At 37.6% G+C, this 26,078-nt stretch overlaps 1 protein-coding gene across 1 annotated transcript in view; it reads right to left on the bottom strand.

Annotated features, from left to right (window-relative positions):
• The window catches only part of VPS26C (VPS26 endosomal protein sorting factor C), a 68,451-nt gene that overhangs the window by 10,715 nt on the left and 31,658 nt on the right, over positions 1-26,078 (bottom strand). Inside the window, exons 4-6 of the mRNA XM_036747643.1 lie at positions 15,898-15,978; positions 5,729-5,803; positions 2,985-3,135 (exon numbers count right to left, since the gene is read on the bottom strand). Coding sequence (XP_036603538.1) covers positions 2,985-3,135; positions 5,729-5,803; positions 15,898-15,978 — 307 coding nt within the window. The remainder of the gene's footprint in view (positions 1-2,984; positions 3,136-5,728; positions 5,804-15,897; positions 15,979-26,078) is intronic.

Raw genomic sequence — 26,078 nt, 5'->3', positions numbered from 1 at the left:
GCTAGCAAAATTTTCTCCTTGACCCAGGAGTGTAGGAATTTGGCTATAACGTTCCTGGGAGTTTTCATTTTGGGATTTCTTTCAGGAGGTGACTGGGGGATTCATTCAATGTCTATTTTACTCTCTGATTCTAGAATATAAGGGCAATTTTCTTTGACAATTTCTTGAAGTATGATGTCCAGGTCCTTTTTTGGATCATGGTTTTCAGGCAGTCCAATAATTCTTAAATTATCTCTCCTGGATCTATTTTCCAGGTTAATTGTTTTTCTAATGAGATATTTCACATTTTCTTCTATTTTTTCATTCTTTTGATTTTGTTTGATTGATTTCTTGATGTCTCATGGAGTCATTAGCTTCTACTTGTTCAATTCTATATTTTAAGGAGATATTTTTTTCAATTGGCTTTTTTACCTCCTTTTGCATTTGGCTAATTCTACTTTTTAGGGAGTTCTCTTCTTCAGTTTTGTACATCTTTTTCCATTTTTTTTTTTTGCTTTTATCAAGCTATTGACTCTTTTTCATGATTCTCTTGCATCATTCTCATTTCTTTCCTAATTTTTCCTCTACCTCTCTTATTTGATTTTTAAATTCCCTTTTGAGCTCTTCCAAGAGTTCCTTTTGGGCCTGAGACCAATTCATATTTTACTTTGAGGCTCTGCATATAGATGTTTTGATGCTGGTGTCTTCTTTTGAGTTTGTGTCTTGATCTTCCCTGTCACCATAATAACTTTCTATGGTCAGGTTCTTTTTCTGTTCTTTGCTCATCTTTTCCAGCCTATTTTGTTACTTTTAAAGTTTAGCTCTGCTCCTGGGGCAGAAAGGGTACTGCCTCAAGCTTCTTGCACTGGAGCTGTAGGCCCTGGCTGCTTGCTTGGTGTTGCACTGCAGCCCATGGGAAGCCTGGTGCTCTGCTGGAGGTGGGGGGGGGGGTTTTGCAGTTTGCCTGGTGCTATGCTGAGGCCCCCTGCCAAGGGCAGTAGCGGGTGGTCTAACTGCTCCCCTGGTATTGTTTTGGGACCTAGCAGGGGCTGATTTTACACCAGGGCCACAGGAAAGCCTGGTTGCTTGCCTGGTGTTGTGCTGGGACTCAGTTTGGGGGTGGGGGTGGGGGGTTGGTGCTACACCTGGACTGTGAGGGTGGGTGGGGCTAGCCATTAGCCTGCTGTTGCAAAAGGTGGTGGGACCTAGGTCACTGACCTGCACTTGGGCTCAGGGACTCTCACTAGCTTGCTGAGGCAGGGCCTGATGCTGGCTTGCCAGGATACTGCCTGCCCCAGACTGCATTTTCCTTTACATGAGCCAGACCTTTCCTGCTACCTTCCAAGTTGTCTTCAGCTAAAAAATTGTTTCGCTCCATCTTTTTGTTGTTTCTGATGTTCCAGAATTTGTTTTGGGGTGCTCTTTTATAGTTGTTTGTAGGTGAATGGGGGAAAATTCAGGCAATTTCCTGCTTATTCTGCCATCCTGGCTCCCAGAATAGAGTTCTTTTCTTGAAGCCAAAAAACACAAATCTACTTTCCTCAGATGTTGCTGTTCGCTATTCAGTCATTTCAGTCATGTGTGACTCCTCATGACTCCATTTAGGGTTTTCTTGGCAAAGATACTGGAGTGGTGTGCCATTTCTTTCTCTAGCTCATTTTACAGATGAGGAAACTGAGGCAAAAAGTTAAGTGACTCATCCAGAGTCACACAGCTAGTGTCCACATTTGAACTTGGTTCCTCCTGATTCCAGGCCCAGTGCTCTATTCACTATGCCACCTAGCCACCCCCTCAAACATATATTTTTTTTAAAGATGTTTTATTCATGTCATTGTTTTTGCAGTCATTTTAATAGCTACTATCATCTCCCACTGCATCATCTCTTATAGCAAGGAAAAATCAATTAAAAATATCTGATATAGTGACTATACTGTATTTTGTCCTTGCTGTCCTTTGTCTTTTGTCACTGGAGGTAATGTATGCTTTCTATGGCCTTCTCAGAAAACATGTAAATCTGAATCTTTAAAGTGTTAGCAGCGAAAAGGAAATTATTTACAAGACACTTTATGGCAAGAATATGAATGAAACTTTTTGTCACTTTTAATTATTCAAATTTATAAAGTAATATTTTATAGGTAATGTCTAGGGAAAATGAAAATTCACCTAACTTATGAATTTAGACTCATTTTATGTATTATTCTTTTTTTTAAATGTTTTTATTCATTTTATACCATTTATATTTTATATGTATGTTATGCATGTTATGTTATATATGTTTTATGCATATGTGTGTGTAGACATAGAGCGCTCTCCTCCTTTTGAGAAAGTCATCCTTCAAAACAAAGAATTGAAAAACAGAAGAAAAAAGGTTCAGAAAAACGATCAAAAAGCCTGAAATGAAATATATTATTAAATGCTCCCATATCCTCCTATTTCTGTAAAAACCAGGGTGAGATGCCTTGTCCTTTCTATTCTTTGGAACCAAGCTTGGTCACTGGAATTTCATATCATTCAGCTTTGATGTTTTGTTACTGTCATTTCATTTTCATTGTTATAGCCATTATGTACATTGCTTTCCTGGTTCTGCTTACTTCACTTTGTATCAATTCATAAAACTCCTCTTCTAGTACATCACTGTAAACATCACATTCATCATTTTTAATAGCATGATGATATACCTTCTAGACATACCACAATTTGTTTAGCCATTCCCAAATGAAGAGCACCTACTTTGTTTCCCATTCTTTGCTTAGATGTATATGGAGCCTTTCTTTTTATCACTGACATCTTTGTGGCATAAGCTTAGCAGAGCTATTTCTGCATCAAAGGGTATGGACACTTCAGTCACTATTTCTAACTGTTTTCCCAAATGGTTGGATCAGTTCAGAACCCCACAAATGGTGCTACAGGGCTATCCTCTTAACTTTTTACATATATGCCATATTAACCTTTCAATATAAAAGAATAACAAGAAGCAACACTCAAACAAGAATGAAGTGACCTACCACAGGTTTCCACTCGTACCAACTGCAGCTCTATGTTTTTAATGGCAGCTTCTGAGTACTCAACCACCAGCTCCCCGGTTAGCGGCTGTGTAATAACACAGTTGGTGGAGTTGAGATGTCCTCTGATGAGAAATTTGGGGAGGGAAGCTCTCTAAGGGAAAAAGAAAGAAAAATTTAAAATGGAGAAAATATAATGAGAAACTCTTCATTTGATGTAAGTTCCTTGAAGGTCTTTTGGCCAAAGTAGCTGCTTAAACAGCAGCAGAATGAATGCCCAGGTCCCACATACCTCTTCTCCCCAAACCTACAATTTGCAAGAGACAGAATGATCAAGAAATAAAGAGAAACCCCACAGGACCTATAATACCCCAGAACTGCATAAAAAAATTAGCTGGAGTCCCATAAACGATAGAAAAAAGAGCTATTTAATTGCCAACATAAACAAAAAGCCTTGTAATCTCCCATTGTTACCAGATATTGGTTAGAGACCCATGTTGACTTCAAGACTCTTTGTCCAGAGTGACACAGTAACAGTAATAGAGGAGGCCCCCAGAGAAAACCTACAAGAAATCAGAAAGCCCAGGGTAGATACCATGGAAGGTCCAGATAGTAGTAATCAGAGAGGTGTAGCAGGACTTAGACTGAGACAACACAAGCACCTAAAGTCTGCAAGATTCCTAGCACTCTGTCCAAAGATGCTATACAAAGCATCTTGTACTGTAAAACAGTATTCCAAACTTCAAAGATCTAGGAGGCCCTAACTCTGGGAGGGCTTTTAGACTAAAAAGTCTAAGATTAGACTTAATGGAAGTCAACAAACAAAAAGATTAGAAAATGAAAATGTTGAAATAGAAGAAAATCTAAGATATCTCAAGAATAACTGACATATAACAGGTTGAGAGATAATTATAATAATCATATTAAATATTAAATAAAGTCATGTTGTGAAAGAAGAATTGGAACAAAAGGGAAAAACCACAAGAAAGAAAAAAAAGAGAGAAAATAGCATGCTTCAATCTGCACTCAGATTCCATAGTTCTTTCTCTGGACATGGATAGCATTCTCCACCATGAGCCTTTTCAAACTATCTTAGATCACTCCATTGCTGAGAAGAGCTAAGTCTATCAAAGCTGGTCATTGCACAATGTTGCTGTTACCGTGTACAATGTTGTCCTGGTTCTGCTCACTTCACTTAGCATCAGTTCATGTAAGTTTTTCCAAGTTTTTCTAAAATTTGCCTGCTCATCATTTGTTATGGAACAATAGTATTCCATTACATTCATATAGCACAACTTGTACAGTCATTCCCCAATTGATGGGCATTCCAGCAATTTCCAATTCTTTGCCACCACAAAAAGAGCTGCTAAAAGTATTTTTGTACATGTGGGGCCTTTTCCCTCGCCTGCCTTGTTTTCCAAAACAAGACTGACAACACAATGAAAATCATCAAGGAGAACAGTTCCAAAAGCAAAATGTAACAGCTATCCATTCACTCACTATAATCAATATAAACCACTGTACTGTCGTGATGGAAATAAAGGTAGACTGAGGAAGCAAAGATCCGAGCAGGTTCAATTTATTAGCTAGGCTTTTTGTTGTTGTTTAATTGTTTTTCAGTTGTATCTGACTCTTTGTGACCCCTTTTGGGGTTTTCCTGGCAAAGATACTGGAGTGGTTTGCCATGTCCTTCTGCAGCTCATTTTAAAGATGAGGAACTAAGGTAAACAGGGTTAACTGATTTGCTCAGGGTCACACAGCTAGTAAGTATCTGAGGCTGACTTGAACTCAAGTCCTCCTAACCCCACAGATGTGCCCTCTATCCACTGTGCCACCTAGCTGTGGCTTGTTTTACACTGCTTTAACTGTTTTTTGTTGTACTATTGTTGTTTAGTCGTGACCCCATTTGGGGTTTTCTTGGCAAAGATACTGGAATGACTTGCCATTTCCTTCTCTAGTTCATTTTACAGATGAGGAAACTGAGGCAAACAGGGTTAAGTGACTTGCACACAGGTAATAAGTTTATGAGACCAGATCGGAACTCACTGAGATAAGTCTTCCTGACTCCAGGCCCAGTTATCCACTGTACCACCTAGCGGCCCCATTAGCTAGGCTAGTAGTTGGGTCAATGAATCCACAGTAGTCAAAGACCCGTAGTAAGGGCTGTTCAACAGGAAGACAGCAAAAAATTGAGCAACATAGGTGTGCCTTCTGATTGGCTAGAAAGTTAAAAACTCTGACATCGACTTGACATTATATCATGGAACTCCTCTTCTGAAACCCCCTTAACCATAAATAAGATGCGGGATCTGGAGAATTTGACTACAACCACTCTGACTGAATCAGCTTGTCATTTCAGTTAAGTAAGTTCCTACAGAATGTGGTGGAGAGGTGAAGTTACAAGGGTGCAGGAACAAGTAAAAAGTCAAGGGTTGATACAAGTCATGAGACAAAGGTGGAGATGCGAGTCAGATGCAAGTCACAAGAACAGACTTGTGTCCCAAATGACTTGAGGTTACCCGAGTAAACTTGCAAAGGTGAGAAAAAGCAAGAGGGAATATTAAATCTAGCATGATCAAATCTTAACAAAATTAATTTGCAACTTCACAGTTTGTAGTATCGGACAATTACTGAAACCACTCTTATAGAGAAATAGAACTAATTTTTTCAGGCACCTTGATATGGTACAAAGGAAGACATTTCAGTTAGTCAAATTCATAGCAATGTAATTTTTAAAAAACACTCACCTCTTTAACATTTTGCAAGGTTTCAGGTGTAATTGTAAAATCCACAGGACTTGGAGTTGATTTGCCCTTCTGAGGCTAAAATTGGAAAGTAAAAGCAAATAATTTTAGTTTAGGACATAAAGAATTCTGCAAATAGTAGTCTTCTTCCTATGAAAACAAGGTCCATAAATAATCTTAACATTATTGTGAACATATCTATTTTGAACTTACTCCTTAAAGTCACATGCACAAATCTAAACCTATTTTTTTTAAAGAAATCTCATCGTTACAATTAAATTAGTAATGACTGTGCCCAAACTATCAATTAGAGCTTCCAAATCTGAGTTTGTATATAAAACCCAAGTGCAGTGTATAATTATAATTAGAAGAGAAATAAATCAAGTAACTTTCATAACCGTAGTTAGGAAATGTGTTCTTAGAAAAAAAAAAGAATAAGGACATATACAAAAGATAAAATAGACAAATTTTGTTTACATGAAATAGAATAGTTTCTGAACAAATTAAGTCTTCTAAGTAAAGAATGGAAGTAGTAAAAGAGAAAAAAAAATTTGTTAATCAATTTCTTATAGAAGGGTTTGGTATCCAACCTATGTAAACAACAAACACATAGTTTCATTATTTTAATATTTCTTATCTTATTAAATTGTTCAAAAGATTACTCGTCACATGGAATAACTGGCTTCTATTTCATCTACTCTGACAGAATTGAGAAGATTAGAACAGCAAATGGTTAATTTGTGGGAACTGAGTGAACCATATTGATTCTATCTTGTGACTCAATCCTGGAGCTAGCTTAGTTCCCTTTGTAATCAATTATGGGTGTAATCCAAATTCTGTCTTGTGACAAAACTTTATTCAACTGCAGGAATTGGGAGAAAACCTTATTGTAGTTTTTGAACCTAGCTCTTCATGGCTGGGAAACTGGACCACCTCTACCTGCTGTTTAGAGACCCTTAACTAAGGACTTGGGTTATGCCAACCAGAAACCCAGTCAGATCTAAAGACTGATGCAAGGAATTTTCTCACAATCGCTCCCCATTACTATATCCAGCTTCTTCACTAACAACCATCACTCTGTAACCTCTCCTCATTTAAGGTTCAATGCAATCCACCCAAACCAAATCCTGGTACCTGTTTTCCACAGACCTCCAGGACATTCCTCTTCCTTCCTCAAGGAGTTCAGTACCCAGCACAAAATCTTCCTCTTCTCCTCAATTCCTGGCCTCATATAAGGGACTTCAACATACATACTGATATTCCCTAAAACACCCTAATCCCCAGTTTCTCAACTAACTCATTTCCCATGATCTATTCCTCTACCGCACTTCACTCACGGACAAAGTTGGTCATATCTTTGATCCTGCCATCACTCACAAATACACCACCTCCATGTACCTCTGAAATCTCCTTTAGCTGTTCAGTCATTCAGTTGTGTCCCATGGACCATAATGGCATGCCAGGCCCTTCTATCCTCCACAATCTACCAAAATCTGTCCAAACTCATGTTCGTTGCTTCCATATCTACCCATCTCATCCTCTGCCATCTCTTTCTCCTTTTGCCTTCAATCTTTCCCAGCATCAGTCTTTTTCAATGAATAGTCTGAATTAATTTCTTTAAGTACTGACTGATTTGATCTCCCTGTTGTCTCAAGGATTCTCAAAAATCTATTATAAATACCCAAATTAACTCCAAAGGACATATGAAGGAAGACACACCATCTACACCTAGAGAAAGAAGTGACAAAAAAAGTATGTATAGAATGATTTTACATGTATGTAAATATTTGTGTCTAATGAGAGCCATCTCAATGGTGGGCTGGAGGGGAAAGAAAAAAAGGGGGGAAAGAAATTTACATGGTAACTTATTATTATAACATATTTAAAATAAATAGTAAGTCGTACATAATAGATTTGCAGATTTCGATCTAGATGTCATCCTGGGCTCCTCACTATCTCTCACTCCCACATAGCCAATCTGTTGTCAAAGCGTGTCAATTTCACCTTTACAACATTTCTAGAAGACATTCCCTTCTCTTCTCTGATACTACCATCATCATGACGAAGACCCTCATCACCTCACGCTTGGACTATTCCAAAGTCTGCTAATGAGTCTGCCTGCTATATAAACCTTTCCCCGCTTCAATCCATTTTCCATTCAGTCTAAAATCATTTTCCTAAAGTGCAGGTCCAACCATGTCAACCCTCTACTCAATAACCTAATAGGTCCCTATCATCTCCAGGAGCAAATACAAAACTATCTCTGTGGCATTCAAAGCCCTTCATAACTTAACCCCTTATAGCTTTCCAGTCTTCTTACACCTTACTCCCCACCCCATATTCTTCAATCCAGTGACACTGACCTCCCTGAATAAGACATTCTGTCTCTCAGTTCCTGGTGTTTCCTGTCTCTCCTCCATGCCTGGAATGCTCTCCCTTCTCATCTCTGCCTCCTGGCTTCCCTGATCTCCTTTAAGTCCCAACTAAAACATCATCTTTTCCAGGAAGCCTTTTCCAACCCCTCTTAATCCTAGTGCCTTCCGTTTTTTAATAATTTCCTGTTTTCCTATATATAGCTTGTTCATACATGTTTGCTTGTTGTCTTTTTTTACTAGATTGTGAGCTCCTTGAAGGCAAAGACTGTATTTTGCCTCTTTTTCTATTCTCAGCATTTAGTACAGTGCCTAGTACATAGCAGGTACTTAGAAAATATTTATTAACTAACTGGCAGAACACTGGATAGAACACTGCAATGAGAAGCAGGAAAGACCACAGTTCAAATCCAGCCTCAAATACTTACTAGTTTTGTTACTAGGGGCAAGCTACTTAATTAACCTCTACCTGCCTCAAGTTCCTTATCTATAAAATGGGAATAACAGTACCTACCACCCAGGGTTGTTGTGAGAAAAAAAAATGAGATGATAATAATGATGATGCTGATGATAATATTAGTAAAAGTAGCCAACATTTATAAATCTCCTCTTATTTGCCAGGTACTGTCCTAAGCACTTCAGAATTATTATCTCATGTGATCCTTACAAGAAAACTTTGGGATGGTTACTATTATTATATACCCCATTTTATAGATAAGGAAACCAAGGCAAAAAGAGGTTAAATGACTTGTCCAGGATCACACAGCCATTTAGTGTCTGAAGCTGGATTTGAACTCACTGTGCTGCTTTGCAAACCTTAAAGTGATATACAGAGAGATATAGATATGTACACACACACTCTGCAAGTACTAGATGGGTGAGCAGTGTGAATGATATATGAAATTTTAATGGATGGTAAACTCAACTTGGTTTAATAGTGTAATACACAGCCAAAAGCTATTGCAATCTTAAAGACATGTAGCATTAGGAAGAAGGCAAGTTCTACTATACTGTGGCCTAACTGCACCACATAGAGGTTATCTGTTTGCTTTTGGCTTCCACATCTTAGGAAGAACACTAAGAAGCTAGAGGAAACCAGACTGGCGAATGCAAAACAATCATGTTAACCTAAGGATCAAGTAAAGGAAAAGGAAGCGTAGAGAAAAGAAGTTTTATGTGTGGTGCACAGGTAGGACATAAAAGTTCTCTTCAAGTATTTAAAGGGCAGTTGTACAGAAGAAGGTTTAGACTTCAATGTGCATGGTCATATTGGGCAAAACTAGGAACAAATGATTGGGAAACATGGAGGAATAGATTTCAGCGTGATTTTTAAAAAACGCCTTACAAAATATTCGTACTCATACATTAGGACCCCTTTCTTTAAAAACAAGAGTTGGGAGAAGCACTGACATACATACTCCAGCAAAACCCTGCAGTTCACAAGATACCTAAGAATGATTAATAAATCCAATGAGAATCTACAGTGACTTCTTCCATCCCAGAGCTGCAAGAAGTGTCAGCCTAAAATCAATAGGAAAGAGGACTACCAGCAAAAGCAGCTGCTGGTAAGCAGTCTCCTGGTAAGATCAGACACCAAGTAGCCTGAAATGCTCTGTTCCAGAAGCAGAAAAAGTGAACAGATCCTCCTGAAAAAATCTCAGGGTGGGAGCAATAGATCAATGGATAGCAAGCAGTGCTACACAGCAGCTCTCAGACCAAGCCACTCCAAGCCAAGGAATCTATGATACCTGATGCTCAGCCCTGACAGGCAGAAAGTCCCTCGAAGATACAGCCCTCTGGACCTCAAAGATCTAGGAGATCCTAAATTCAGGAGTTGGAGGTCATCCCAGGAACCCAGGGGACCCACAGAAAGACCAAACAGGACTGAGGCACCTCACTCCAAACCTCAGCAGTATCCCAGCCCTGGTATAGAGCCCCAGTTCAGGAACTAAAAATGCAGAGATGAGTAATCAAAGACAATACTAACCAGTATTAAAACTTATCACAAATTTAGAGATCTATAAAAAGGAGAGAATAACAACAGCAAGCAGAGACTCAAAGGAAAATATGGATTTTCAAGGACAACATGAACATCTAGAAGTGAAGTGATTTTAAAAATGAAACAAATGCTACAGAGAGGAAAGAATTAGAAAAATAAATGACTTAGAAAAGAGAATAGAAAATCTAACCCCTGAAATGGACTCCCAAAAACTAGAACAGATCAAAGAGAAATCAAGGGTACCATGAAACAACAAAAAATATTAGAACAAAATGAAAATATTGGAAAAAATGGAAGAAAATACAAGTTATCTGGTATCAAATACAAATGACCTCTAAAAAAGGTCAAAGAGAGAAACTTAAGAATCAATGGACACTTTAAAAATTTTTATTTTTAAAGTTTTAAAAAGCCAAAACACTACATGTCAAGAAATCATCAATGAAATCTGCCTATAGCCAGAAGACACAGTGAAGATAAAATGTATTAATCATCTCCCAAAAGAAACTCCAAAAGGAAAAGTTCCAAAATCCTTAGCTCCCACTTCAAAGAAAAAATATTCTAGGCAGCCAGAGAGAAATAAATCATGTTAACAATGAATAGTCAGGATCATACAACACCTAGAAGGCATCTATTATTAATAAAGATCTTAGAATAAACAAGGATACCTGAATAATTTAGTCTGAGAAATAGATTATAATCCTACAAGGGGGGAAAAGTGGACTTTTATTGGTATAGAGAACTTTCAAGAATTTCTGGTGAAAAGAACAGCAGGACCTCTGAAATACAAGAATCCAGAAAAACCTAGACAAGGTAAATTTATATGAGCAATTGGAAGGGGCTATATGGTGGTGTAGAACTAACATTCTAATAGGAGGAGAAAAAAACAAGTGTCCTTTCAGAACCATAATGACTTCAAAGGGTACTGAGATCCTGGTAGTTGACTGCTCCTGTTGGGAGGGTTTGAAGAGGGAAAAGAAAAGGTTGGGTAAAAAGAGGAATACACTAAATATACTAGTGTAGAAAAAAAAAGGAAGGAAAGTAATTTGCTATTTTTTATAATTGGAATCAGTGAGTAGGCATTAGATAAACACCTACAGAGGATGGGAAAGAGGAAATAGCCAACTCTTACCTAAAACAGATAAAAGAGGATTTCCGCCTCCCCCACCACAATTTCATGTAGAAATACATCAAATTGAACAGGAGGGGATAGGAGGGTGAGGGAAGAGAAGAACTAAAAGTGTACCTTAGATTTCCTTTTGGACAACTGGGGAATAGGCCAACAAATTGTGATATATACATGTAAGAGATTATTACTGTCCCATAAGAAACGATGAAAGACAATTTTAGAGAATCCTAGCTAGCATGAACTGATGCAGAGTGAAGTGAGTAGGACCAGGAAAATAATTTATGCAAGCACAACATTGTAAAGACATAAAAAGATTTAAAACTCTGATCAAAGCACTAACCAAGCATGTTTCTGGAGGAGCTATTATAAGGCATGTTATCCACCTCCTGACAGAGAGGTGATATGGACACTAGGTGCAAAAAGAGGCACTCAATTTTAGAATATTATGGCTACCGTATGGATCTGTTTTGCTTGATGGTACTTATTTGTTATATGGGTTTTTTTTTTTCCCCTTTCTTTCTCTTGGTTGCCAAGGGGAATAGGGTTGGGAAAGGAGTATAATTTGGTATTTTTTATCAATAGTTATTTCCCTCAAAAGAAGAACACTGTAACATTTTCAACTACCCAGAAGAGAGGAAGTTCAAAAGTAAACAGGATAGTTTTGAAAGTAATATGTGGAATTTATTGTTTGTTTTTTAAAGCAAGGTTTTGAAATGCAAATTCATGGTTTCAAATGGAATTCACATTTTCTCTTCTGCTCTGTGTATGCAAATGCTTTTTTTGGTGTTTAAATTCATAGGAAAAAATTGAAAGTTAAAAAACATACAAGCGAAGAGAAGACAGTTCTGAAAGAAAAACAATTTTGAAATTATGTGTAGAATTTATTATACGCTTTTTTAAAAATCAGGCTTGTTGGTATGAAATAGATTCATAGCTTCACTAAAATCTGTTCTGCTATGTACAGAAATTTATTTTTTGGTGTTTAAGTTTAGATTAAAAATAAAATTTAAAATTAAAAAATGACCATGGTATAACAGGAGGAAGTAGATAAGGAGTTTTGAAAGTAACATGTGGATATTTGTAATGGGTTTTGGTTTTCTTCCTTTGTCAATGTATAGGGGAGAAAGGAAGTAGATGAGACAGAATTCATAACTGAAAATTTAATTAAATCTTAAAAGTATTACATATTTTTAAAAAATCTAGTTGTGAAATACAGATTCAAAATTTCATTAAAAATTCATTCTTGTGTTCCGATGTGTATATAGAAAGGCTCTTTCTTTGGTGTTAAAGTTCAGAATTTAAAAATTAAGTTAAAAAAACATCAGTATTTAGAGAGTTAAAAAAAACAAACAAAAATATAATTATGAGTCAATAAACATAGTGGGCACTGAATAACATTTTTGACAAAAGAAACTGACTTATGATCTCTTGATTGATGACCTCCTCTCTGTTTTGCTAAATTTCAGGAAAGCCCCAGCCCCATACTTCGTTTCATTCCCTCCCCCCTGACCACCTCAGAATCCTCCACCTCTTCCTTGCCAACATCCTTATCTCTAAGGACATAGTCTCTCTTCAAACTTCTTACTTTGGAACTATGAACTGTGGCCCTCCCTGATATTTCAACTAAGGAGTGAAGTGTATTAGGAAAGATATCCTAACCCTTCTCTCACTTGCCCCATGCAGGTGAGGCTTGTGTTCTATTAGGCTTCATAGCTTGAGTTAGAACATGGATCTTCAGTATGAGTATTCATAGGAAATGGTTATTCAGGAAGCTCCACACCTTGGCTGAAAGCTTTTCAAGGTCTTCTAGAGCAGAGCTGTCAAACTCATGGCCCCCCCAAATTCTTGAGTGAGCCTGAACAAGATTAAAAGATAATTGGGAAATTTTTTTTTAAAAAGTAAAAATACAATAGAATACAGATGTCAATTTATGGTTTTCTAAGTCTATATGCAACCCACAAGGATCTGTTTCTATTTGAGTTTGACACTATTAGTTTAGAGGACCTTCCACTACTTATGGGCAGCAAGGTGGCACAGTAGATAGAGCACTGGGCCTGGAGTCAGGAAGACTTGTCTTCCTGAATTTAAATCTGGCCTCAGACACTTGTGTGACCCTGGACAAGTCACTTAACCCTGTCTGCCTCAGTTCCTCATCAGTAAAATGAGCTGGAGAAGGAAAAAGCAAAGCACTCCAGTATCTTTGCCAAGAAAACCCCAAATGGGATCATGAAAAGTCAGCCACAACAACAACAACAAACCACAAGTTAACTGATTCTAGGGCTGTTATCACCTCAATCCTGACTTCAGATGTTCAAGAAACTTGATATAGACAGCATTAAAAGAGGAAGAGATAAACTAAAACAGAAACATAACAAAGATAAAACAATTTTAACAGTTCTCTAAGTGACTGAATCTGGGAGAGTACTAGGAATAACCTAGTACTGACTAAATGATCAGGTCCATGAGGTGGGTGTTACCAAATGTTGACAATTCACAGTGGATCTCTCAATAAAAAAAGATGATTCCCTAGCAGGATTGGCACCAGGAACATCATTGGCTACAGCATTAGATGATGAAATTTCCTGCACAATCACCAATATTCATTACCTGTCAGGAAGAATTATGCTCATAACATTCCCAGGGTGGGGAGAAAGGAAATACAAAATTTTTGCCTTACAAGAGTACTCTGAGGGCCTGTCCCCTAACTTCTGTGGAGGTTCACCAAGGGTGAAGAAAGAGAAAAGAAGAAAGAGTGGCTGGTACAGGGGAGCTGGCCTGGAAGGAAATTAAGGAGTCAAATGAGTGGAGGTCACAGCGAGGATAAAGAATTGGATTTACTAAGGGAAGGCAGAGGGAAAGGTGAAAAGCCTATAGATTAGTGTCAGATAAGGTTTGGTAATGGTAAAATCAAGGGTATGACCATCTTTGTGCATAACAGAAGTAGGATGGAGGTTACCAAGAGAATATAGAAAAACAAAAGATGGCAGCTCAGGGCAGAGCCTTGGGTAAACATCTATAATTAGGGTGCATGATATAGTTGATGATCTAGCAAAAAAAGCAAGTTGCACGGTCTACTGGATGACTCTTTTAGATACTTCTTTTGGTTCATCTACCTGCTTCACTCACTCCTACTTGAATTTTTTTTAACCTTTCATCATTAATGTCGCTTTCATTAAACTATCAAGATGATTCCAGATGTTATTCTAGAATAACATAAGGTCTCTATGAAAAAGTTGTTTTTCTTTACAATGTTTCATCATGCTAGATTTATAGTTTGCCACTTATATGTAATGGATTTTTCACATGATCTAAAAATGACAAATTTCTAGTGGTTTTGCTTCTTTCCATGGTGTCCCAAGCTGCCTTATATGAGGCAGGAATCTAACTCAGGAATCTAATTCCTTGAACCACAGTGGCACTGCACAAAATCTGGGCAAGAAGGAACATTTGGTAAGACCTGAATTTGAAGTTTGTGAATCTGGCTACTAATTAGGAATTTGCTACCCCCAGGCAAAACTGAAAAGTGGTTGTAATTTATTTTTGATTTTCATCCACTTTTTTCCAGCCTGCTCTTCTTTCCTCCAACACATTCTCCTCCTCCCTAAAGGAAGTACCTATCAAATGCTTCAAGGCACATTTCCAGTTAAATATAGAACTTGAGAGGACCGAAAAATCTTTAAGACACTCCCCTCCAAAATGTGCCCCTCAAGATTATATTACAAAAATGGCTGATGACTAAGAAGGCCCTAACACCTATGGTGAGAGAGGTGTTGTACTGGTATTTTTTTTTTTACTTCTTTTATAATGTAAGAAAAATCAAGCTATTCTAGAAAATGTTGTAACTCAGAATCCAAAAGAAGACCTAGGAGATATAAATTAGCCATGAACTTAGACATAAATGAAATCTAGTGTTGTATAAATAGCTTCTCTTGATTTCCTTTCTTATGAGTCCTAGTTTTGGGGAGTGTCTGAGTTGAACTTGATAATACAGCAATCCATGCCAACATTCCATAATATCAGGAATAGCCCCCAAATGTCCTATGGGCTAGTTTAGGTAGAAGATAAGTTCCTTGATGACAGGAACTTTTTTGTATTGTTTGTATCTTTAATATCTACCATGGTAACTTGTACAAGCAGGTACTTAAAAGTGGTTGTGGAATTGATTGATCTGACCATAAATTCATTCTAGAATAAATGCAATAGTGGTGAGGGTCTTATCAGTCTCTGAGTCTCCAGCTTGGCATATACAAAGTAGGTTATATATGTATATTACATTACTATAAAATGTGACATGTAGCCCCTCTACCCCCGTAGGATATAAGCTCCCTGAGGACACTTCTTTTATTCTTTTCTCTTTGTATCTTTAGCACTTCCTTCACAAAGTCCTACTCTATCTTACTATAGGGTAAAGGCAGAAGTATCCAAATATCTCCATGCCTTAAATACTTAAGTACCTGTGTCTTAAATACAGGGGATAGGTACTGGCTCTATGAATTCATTAGAACAGGGAACTCATGAATGAGGAAATTCTAACTATATAGGTCAGTATTTTTTCTAGTCTTTTCTTTATTCACAACACCATGAACTCATAGAGTAAACACTTAAAAAAGTGCTGAACTGAATGACTATAATAGGAAAGTTTCTATCTTCAAATACCACCCAGACCATATCTTACAGCAGAATGAATGATGAATTCACATATCTTTGTCAAGTCCTTGGCCAAAAGAGAGCGTCTCAGGTCACACCGGAGGGTATACTGTAGGAAACAAAATCGGAAGGTAAATGTTGGTTCAGTGAAATTTATATTCAATTTCACTAAACCTGTTTAAGGCAATTTTCTTTTGAAATTTTATACAAATTTTTATAAGCTTGATTTTTTAAATAGTTTTACAAATACTAACAAAATAATTTAAACACATTGAATAGAATCTCAATACATAACCACAATGATTTATTATTTATTTAGGCTTTGTCCATTTTGTTTTAGTATATCAGAAGTCAATTTAGATATTTTTCTGCTAATTCAGCTCTCTTCATTTCACATTATTTAATTTAAAAAAAGCCTTCTTTATTTCTTCACATTCTTTGAGTTTACTATTTTCAAAAGAATTATCATATCTCATTAAACTTCGTGGTACTGTGGAAAAAGTGTTGTATGTGGAATCAAAGGACCTGGGTTTAAATCTCAGCTCTGTCACTTACTACCTACATCACCTTGGGAAAGGGACTTAAAATCTCTGGGCCTGAGTTTCATCCATAAAATAATAAAAGTCAATAAATACTTATTAAGTACTTACTATGTGCCAGAACTGTGCAAAGAACTGAGAATATAAATACAAGCAAAAAGAGAAAAGCATTCTCAGAGGGGTAGATGGAGAAGTCTAGACTCAGGAGAAAAGCTGGAATAGTGAAGAAACGGATATAGTCGACTTGGGCCCTTCTTCAAAATGGAAGTTCCAGGAGGAACTCACACTTGGAATAAGGGCCCTCAGGAGCAAAGGGATCTTTCAGGGTGATAAGGCTGCCAAGGCAGGATGAAAAGTGCAGTGAGTTGGACTTACATGACGTCTAAGGTTTCTTCTAGCTCTAAATCTATAATCATGACATATAGCACATTTTATCTAGACATTTTCCTACTATTAGACACCTTTGTTGTTTCCAATTTTTTACTTTTACACATAAGCAGCTATGAACACTTCGACAATTTTCAGTTAGTACTTTTTTGATGAATACTCTTAGGATGCATTCCCCAAAGAGGAACTTTGACTGGGTCAAAGGGCATGATTATTTTCATTAACTTATCAAATAATGCTAGATTATTTTCTAAAAATATCTCTCAAATTTGTAGAACTACCCACCAATTTTATCATTTTTGCCATATGGCTGTGTGGGAGCATCTTAGTTTTGTCCTGATGTTCATCTCTTTGGATATTAAAGAGGTTTAACTTTGGGGAGAGGAGTAATTATTTGCAATTCAAGATGAATATTAAACATAAGAACATGAAATTGATTCTAGTTAATAAATTATATAAAAGTCAAGTCAACAAGTATTTATTAAGTGCCAGGCACTTTGCTAAAGTGCTGTTAATAAAAAATTCACACATATAATTTAAAAGACTTAATTCTCAAGATGAAATTATTCCTGCCTAAATAAAATAACACTATTCTAATATAAATCTTCAGTTACCACAATAGCCAACTTAATCCACTGGAAAGTAGACGTGATGTTTTTTAAATTTTATTTAATACTTTATTTTTACCCAGTTACACGTGAAAACAATTTTTAACATTCGTTTTTAAAACTTTGAATTCAAAATTCTCTCCCTTCCTCCCTCCCCATCACTCCTCATTGAGAATGCAAGCAATTTGATATAAGTTATACATGTGTAGTCATGCAAAACATTTCCATAATAGTCATATTGTGAAAAAAAAATTTTAAACTCAAGAAAAATAAAGTTTAAAAAAAAGTCTGCTTCAATCTGCATTCAAACACCATCAGTTCTTCTTTGTCTTGGGATGGATAGCATTTTTCATAAGTCCTTCAGAGTTCCTTTAGGTCGTATTGTGGAGAATAGCTAAGTCATTCACAGCTGATCATCCTACTATATCACTGTTACTTTGTACACAGTATGTTTCACTTTGCATCAGTTCATATAACCTTTCCAGGTTTCTCTGAGAGCATGCTGTTCATCATTTCCTATAGTACAATAGTATTCTATCATAATCACATACACAATTTGTTCAGTCATTCCCCAGCTGATGGGCATCCCAATCGGAAAAAAAACTGCTATAAACATTTTTGTACATATAGGTCCTTTTCTTCTTTTTTTAAATCTCTTTTGGGATACAGACTTAGTAGTGGTATTGCTAGGTCAAAGGGTATGGTGGTTTTATAGCCCTTTGGGCATAGTTCCAAATTGCTCTACAGAATGGTTCAATCAGTTCACACCTCCTCCAACAATCCATTAATTTCTCATTTTTCCCACATCCCCTCCAAATTTGTCATTTACCTTTTCTGTCCTATTAGCCAATCTAATAGGTAAGACGTATTACCTCAGAATTGTTTAATTTGCATTTTGAAATCAATAGTAGGTTAGAGTATTTTTTCATATGGCTATAGATTTGATTATTTCATTTGAAAATTGATCATATCTTTTGATTATTTATCATTTGGGGAATGGTACTTAATTTTTATAAATTTGACTCAGTTCTCTACATGTTTGAGAAATGAGGCCTTTATCAGAGAAACTTGCTTCAGAATTGTTTTCAGTTACTATTGCTAACTGTTTTCCCCTCCATCCTACCCCCCACTTATTCTATTCTCTCTCCCCTTTCACCCTGTCTCTCGAGTGTTTTGCTTCTGACTACCCTCGCACCCAATATGCATTCTCTTCTGTCACCCCCCTACCTCTGTACTTACTCCCATCCCCTTGTACTTTCCTGTGGGTTAAGATATATTTCTATGTCCAATTGAGTGTGTATTGAGCCAATTCTGATGAGAGCCAGTTTCACTTACTCCCCTTCATCTCCCCACTCTTACCCTCAACTATAAAAGCTTTTTCTTGCCTCTTTTATGTGAGATAATTTACCCATTCTACATCTCCCTTTCTCTTTCTCCCAGTACATTCTTCTCTCACTCCTTAATTTTATTTTTTAGATATCATCCCTTCATACTCAACTCACACCCATGCCCTCTGTTTATACATACTCCTTCTAACAACCCTAATATCATCTTCTCTTGTAGGAATGTGAACAGTTTCACTTTAATAAGTCCCTCATGATTTTCCTTTCCTGTTTACCTTTTCATGCTTCTCTTGAGTCATATACTTTAAAGTCAAATTTTCTATTCAACTCTGGTATTTTCCCAAGAATACCTGAAGTTCCTCTATCTCACTGAATGTTCATTTTTCCCCTGGAAGGATTATACTCAATTTTGCTGGGTAGATAATACTTGGTTGTAATCCTAGTTCTTTTGCCCAGCAGAATATCATATTCCAAGCCCTCTGATCCTTTAATATAGAAGTTACCAAATCTTGTGTGATCCTGACTGTGGCACCATAATACCTGAATCATTCCTTTTTGGGTGCTTGCAATATTTTCTTTTTTAAAAAAAAAATTTACTTTAGCTTTCAACATCCGTTTCCACAAGATTTTGAGTTACAAATTTTCTCCCCATCTCTATCCTCCCTCCCCATCCCAAGATGGCATGTATTCTGATTGCCCCTTTCCCCAGTCTGCCTTCCCTTCTATCACCCCACTCCACCCCCCCATCCCCTTCCCCCTTACTTGTTGTAGGGCCAGATAAATTTCTATACCCCATTGCCTGTGTACCTTATTTCCCAGCTTCCTGTAAAAACTATTTTTAAACATTTATTTTTAGAACTTTGAGTTCCAAATTCTCTCCCTTCTTCCCTCCCCACCCACCCTCCTTGAGAAGGCAAGCAATTCAATATAGGTTATACATGTATTCTTATGCAAAACACTTCCATAATAGTTATTTTGTGAAAGACTAACTATATTTCCCTCCATCCTATCCCCTCCCCCTTTATTCAGTTTTCTCCTTTGACCCTGTCCCTTTTCAGAAGTGTTTGTTTTTGACTACCGCCTCCCCCAATCTGCCCTCCCTTCTATCATTCCCCCTCCTCTTCTCCCCCCTCCCATTTCCTGTAGGGTAAGATACCCAATTGAGTGTGTATATTATTCCCTCCTTAACCCAAATCCGATGAGAGTAAGGTTCACTCATTCCCTTTTACCTACCCTGTCTTCCCTTCCATTATAACAGCTTTTTCTTGCCACTTTTATGTGAGATGATTTACCCCATTCTATCCCTCCTTTTTTCCTTCTCCCAATATATTCCTCTCTTACCCCTTAATTTTATTTTTTTAGACAGCATCCCTTCATTTTCAACTCACCCTGTGCCCTCTGTCTATCTATATGTGTGTGTGTGTGTTTGTGTGTCTGTATAAATATTCCCATCAACTACCCTAATACTGAGAAAGGTCTCATGAGTTACAAATATCATCTTTCCATGTAGAAATGTAAACAGTTCAACTGTAGTAAAGTCTCTTATGATCTCTCTTTCCTGATTACCTTTTCATGCTTCTCTTGATTTTTATATCTGAAAGTCAAATTTTCTATTCAGCTCTGGCCTTTTCATCAAGAATGTTTGAAAGTCTTCTATTTCATTTAAAATCCATATTTTGCCATTAAGTATTATACTCAGTTTTGCTGAGTAGGTGATTCTTGGTTTTAATCCCAGCTCCCTTGACCTCCAGAATATCATATTCCAGACACTTGGATCCCTTAGTGTAGAAGCTGCTAGATCTTGTGTTATCCTGATTGTGTTTCCACAATATTCGAATTGTTTCTTTCTGGCTGCTTGCAGTTATTTTCTCCTTGACCTGGAAGTTCTGAAATTTGGTTATAATATTCCTGGGAATTTTCACTTTGAGATCTCTTTCAGGAGGTGATCAGTGGATTCTTTCAATGTCCATTTTTACCCTCTGCTTCCAGACTATCAGGGCAGTTTTCCTTGCGAATTTCTTGAAATATGTTGCCTTTTTTAATATTTATTTTTAGTTTTAGTTTACAACATTCAGTTCCTCAAGTTTTTGAGTTTCAAATTTTCTCCCCTTTTCTCTCCTCTCCCGTCCCCACTTAAGACAGCATGCAATCTGACATAGATTCTACATTAAACATATTTTCACAATAGTCAAGTTGTAAAGAAGAACTATAAACAACGGAATGAACCATGAGAAAGAAGAAACAAAACAGAAACAAAAACAAAAATAAAAAAAGAGAGCAAATAGTTTGCTTGAAATATATTGTCTAGACTCTCTATTTGATCATGGCTTTCCGGTACTCCAATAATTTGTAAACAATCTCTCCTGGATCGATTTTCCAGGTCAGTTTTGTTTTTCCAATGAGATATTTCACATTGTCTCCTATTTTTTCAATTCTTTTGGTTTTCTTTTATTGTTTCTTGATTTCTTGTAAAGTCATTAGCTTCCATGGTCCATTCTAATTTTTAAGGAATTATTTTCTTCAGTGAGCTTTTGGACCTCCTTTTCCATTTGGCCAATTGTGCTTTTTAAGGCATTCTTCTTCTCATTCACTTTTTAGACCTCTTTTACCATTTGGCCTAGTCTGGTTTTTAAGGTGTTATTTTCTTCAGTATTTTTTTGTGTCTCCTTTACCAAGCTGTTGTCTTGTTTTTCATGATTTTCTTGCATCATTCTCATTTCTCTTCCCAATTTTTCCTCTACATCGCTCACTTGATTTTCAAAATCCTTTTTGAGCTCTTCCATGGTCTGAGATCAGTTCATATTTTTCTTGGAGGCTTTGAATGTAGGAGCTTTGACTTTGTTTTCTTCTTCTGAGTGTGTGCTTTGATCTTCCTGTCACCATAGTAACTTTCTATAGTCAGAGTTTTTTCTCTTGTTTGCTTATTTTCCCACTCTATTACTTGAATTTTAACTCTTTGTTAAAGTAGGACTCTGCATCCAGGGTGAAGGGTGCGCTCTCCCAAGCTTCAGGGGTTTTGTGCAGTTGCTTTCAGAGATACTTCTAGGTACCTGTAAGTTTTCAGTTCCTCCAAGGTGGTATGATCTAAGGAGAGGTGTTTACTACTCTCCTGGCCTGTGCTCTGGTCTGTGAGTGACCACAAGCACTCTTTTTCTTCCCTGGAACTGTGAGAAGGGTACCCCCTCCACCGTGGCCACAAGTTATATTGGGCTAGTGCTCTTCCCCTCCCTGGGACTGCCACGGGGACTGTGACCTGGATCAGAGTATGGGCAAAGCACCAGAGTCCTGCCTCAGTGCTAGCAAAAAGACCCCTGTAATCTCCTTCTGATCAGTTGTTTGATCCCCTTACTGGGTATGGGCTGAGAACTCCAGAAGCAGCTGTTGCCACTGCTAATTTAGTCACTCCCAAGGCCTGCTCCTGGTCCTGGGGCTGGGGCTGTGCTGGCATAACCTGTGCTGCACTCTCACCCAGGTGCAGCAGATCTTTCCTGCTGACCTTCTAAGTTGTCTTTGATGTTTGTAGGGTGAGAGGTCTGGAAATTGCCACTGCTGCCAGTGATTCAGGTGCCCTGAGGCCTGCTTCTGGTCTATGCTGGCACGGCCTACACTAGACTGCACTCCTCTCTCACCCTGATGCAACAGACCTTTCCTGATGACCTTTCAAATTGCCTTGGGCTGGAAATTTGTTTCACTCTGTCTTTTTGTGGGTTCTGCTGCTCTAGAATTTGTTTAGAGTCATTTTTTAAAGGTATTGGAGGGGTGTGGGGGAGAGCTCAGGCAAATCCCTACCTTTATTCTGCCATCTTCAACAGGCAGGCCTTTGCAAGTTAGTAGATGTGATTTTTATCATCATTTAGCTAATTATAAAGTTAAACTTACAATTTTACAGAACGTAAATTTCTAGTTTCATGGAAAAATCAAGCCAATAACAAATAGCAAATAGATCTTAGAAATTACTTTTGTAATTCTAGCCATTAAGATAGAAAAGAGAAAGGCATTCTCACATAAATTCAGCAATTAGATCTGTTATCTTGTCAACTTGTCAACCGATGCTCACAAAATTTTGCCATGGGGGTTCTATGCAATGGACTGATGGTCCTTTAAACTTTCTTTCAATGTCTTAAGAGTGTCAATAGAACATTCTGCCTGTCCACTTGCTATCCCTCATTTTTGCCATATGACTAGTCCATCTTCTTTTCCTTCTATTCAGTTCTTTCTGACTCCTGTTCTTATTAGGAGTTCTCCATTAATTATAAGTTGTGGCCTGCTCACACTCAACATATGAACCTTTCCACTGTTCAATGGTACTTATTTGCTTCCATAAAGCAATACTGTAAGTTTTAGAATTAAAAAGAAAATGAGTCTTTGCTCTTGTAGGAGGTCTGACAGTCAATGAAAGACCTTTGCAATCTCTTAAGAGAAATTCAGCTTACTCTCTTCCTCCTGTTCAATTTTCTGCTCAACTTGTTTTCCATTTGTATTTTCTGTTCCAAATATACAGACAGTTCTCACTTTACATAAGTGGACCATTCTGCAGACCTCTACGTAAAGGATTTTTACATATGCTTTGCCTTGGATTTGGGGAAGGCAAAGAGGGAAGCAAGAAGGAAAGGGGCTCACCCTTATGGTGGGAGGGGCCAGCAGGAGTGGAGGGTGAGGGTCCAGGACAAAGAAGTCAGAGTAGGGGGCAGGCCTAGGCCAGGCATGTGCGGTCCTGGCCAGAACCAAGAAGAAGAATATGGGGGGGGGGGGCGGGGCAGACATGTGGGGGCCAGATATGGACACAGATATGATAGACCAGCACAGGGGTGGGGGACAGACAAGGTATCAAGCCCAGAGGATGACAGACACATGGGGGCCTGGACATAAAGGCAGGTGGGCAGAGTGGAGCAGAAGTCTCTCTTGGCTGTAGGAGTTCTCAAAACAAGCCCCTCAGCCCATGGTGGCAGCAGTGTCTGTGAAGTCTCTCTATGCATCTGTTCTGCTTTCACTTAGAAGGGTTTTTTTGGGGGGGGGGTTGGAGAGGAGAGGCACCGAGCGATGAGCAGAGGTAGAAGAGTGGAGAGAGAAAGCACAGTATGGTTAACATAAGGTTTTTTTGGAATGCAGATTTCTTACAGAATTTTACATAAAGTTGAATTTGCACAATGAGAACTTCTACTGAGAACTTTCTATATTACTAAACAATATGTATAGGGCATCCATTTCAATTCAATTCAGTAAACATTTATTAAGCACCTGCTGTGTGCCAGGCATTGTGTTAAGCACTGAGGATACAAATAAGAAAAAGATAGTCCCTGCCATCAAGGAGCTTACAATTTAATAAAGGGAAAACAATGGGTCAGCTAGGTGGCGTAGTGAGTAAAGCACTGGCCCTGGAGTCAGGAGGACCCGAGCTCAAATCCGGCCTCAGACACTTGACACACTAGCTGTATGACTTTGGGCAAGTCACTTAACCCCAATTGCCCTACCTCCCCCCCACCAAATAAATAAATATACAAATAAAAAGGGAAGACAAAACAAAAAAGGAAGTTGAGAAAGGGTGGGATGTTGAGGGGTGGGGGGTAGAGGGAGAGCACCAGGGGTTACCTAGTACAGGAGCATCTTGTTCCTTAGGTTTGAAACCAAGCAGAGCTGCAGATGGAAAGTAGAGGGGAGGCTGAAATCTGGGCAGTAGCCACTCTTCATCCACTTGATCTTTCCTACGTGGATAGATATACAAACTGCTTTTGGATGATTTTAGACCATCCATTGCTTAATGCAATAACCATAATGTCATCTGAAACAGAAATATCTGAAGGAACTCATTATCCAAAGAAATCCCTCTTTTACCAGGACACTGAACTAGATCACCTCTATTATGGTGGCAAATACCTCTAAGAAGCAGATACCATCTTGTTTTATGCCTCACTTGATGTCTATTATGAGGGGGTAAATGAATATTATTTAATCTCTCTTTAATCTTAAAAGAAATCTTAGATAATCTCAATATGTGCATGGAAGATAACTTGGAAAAGCACCTACAGTGCCTACAGCAGTAGTTTATTCATACACATATATATACATATATACACACACATTTTATATATATATATATATATATATATATATATATGTATATATATATATATATATATATATATATATATATAATAAATACGAGATCTTATGTTCTCTACATCTATCAGATAACTACAAAATGGTAAAGATGGATATTGTTATGACTATCACTTTGAAAATCTTGATACCCTAGATTTGTGAATAGTTGACTCTCAAGGGATTTTTAGAGATGGCGCAGCACGCCTAGAGATCTATAGCTATTTATGGTTTCAATTCCCCTTTTTCAATATTAATTTTTTTCTCACGACACAGGTATCATTCCTTCCTTCAGATTGCTGGTATGTTGTTTTTGTTTAATAATTTTTTAGTTGTGTCTGATTCTTCATGACCTCCATTTAGGTTTTCTTGGCGAAGATACTACAGTGATTTGCCATTTCCTTCTCCAGTTCATTTTACAGATGAGGGAACTGATGCAAATAGGGTTTAGCAACTTGTCCAGAGTCACACAGCTGGTGTCTCAGGCCAGATTTGAATTCAGTTAAATCACTCTTCCTGATTCCTGGCCTGGCACTCTATCCACTGTGCCTCTAGCACATAATATCCTTTAAATACCCGTGGTCTAATTTGGCTGCTTTTCCTGTCTTTGTTCTCAATAGAATCATTTCTTCTTGTTGTTCAATCATTTCAGTAGTGTCTGACTCCTCATGACTCCATTTGGGATTTTCTTGGCAAAGATACTGGAATGGTTTGTCATCTCCTTCTCCAGTTCATTTTACAGATGAGGGATTGATGCAAACAGGGTGAAGTGACTTGCCCAGGGTCATACAGCTAGTAAGTGTCTGAGTTTGGATTTGAACTCATGAAGATGACTCTTCCTGACTTCAGGCCCAGTGCTCTATCCACTGTGCCACCTAGCTGCCCCAGTATCATTTCTACCTTCTCTTTAAATATGTCTAGAACTGTAATGTCAGGGCACAAATGTGACAGTGCAAACATCCTTGATTGGGAAAACAGTATGTTAAAATTATTTTTGCAAATCTTATCCATTTTTCTTCTGCCTGTATTCTTCTTTCTATTTTCATCTTTGAATGTCTGGCTATGCTTAGCTGAACATCTTGTCAAGCTTTCTTTCTTTTAAAATTTATTATATTCTGGACTTAAGAAATAAAACAACCATTTTCATAACAAAGTAGAATAGAAAAAAAGATGAATGCGCATGAAACTGCAAATCTATTATGTACAACTTGCTCTTCTTTTTAAATATATAATAAA

Source organism: Trichosurus vulpecula, chromosome 2, assembly GCF_011100635.1.
Source record: "Trichosurus vulpecula isolate mTriVul1 chromosome 2, mTriVul1.pri, whole genome shotgun sequence".
NCBI classification, from domain to species: Eukaryota; Metazoa; Chordata; class Mammalia; order Diprotodontia; family Phalangeridae; genus Trichosurus; species Trichosurus vulpecula.
Note: the sequence above shows the minus strand (reverse complement) of the source record. Positions and strands in the feature narration are given on the sequence as shown.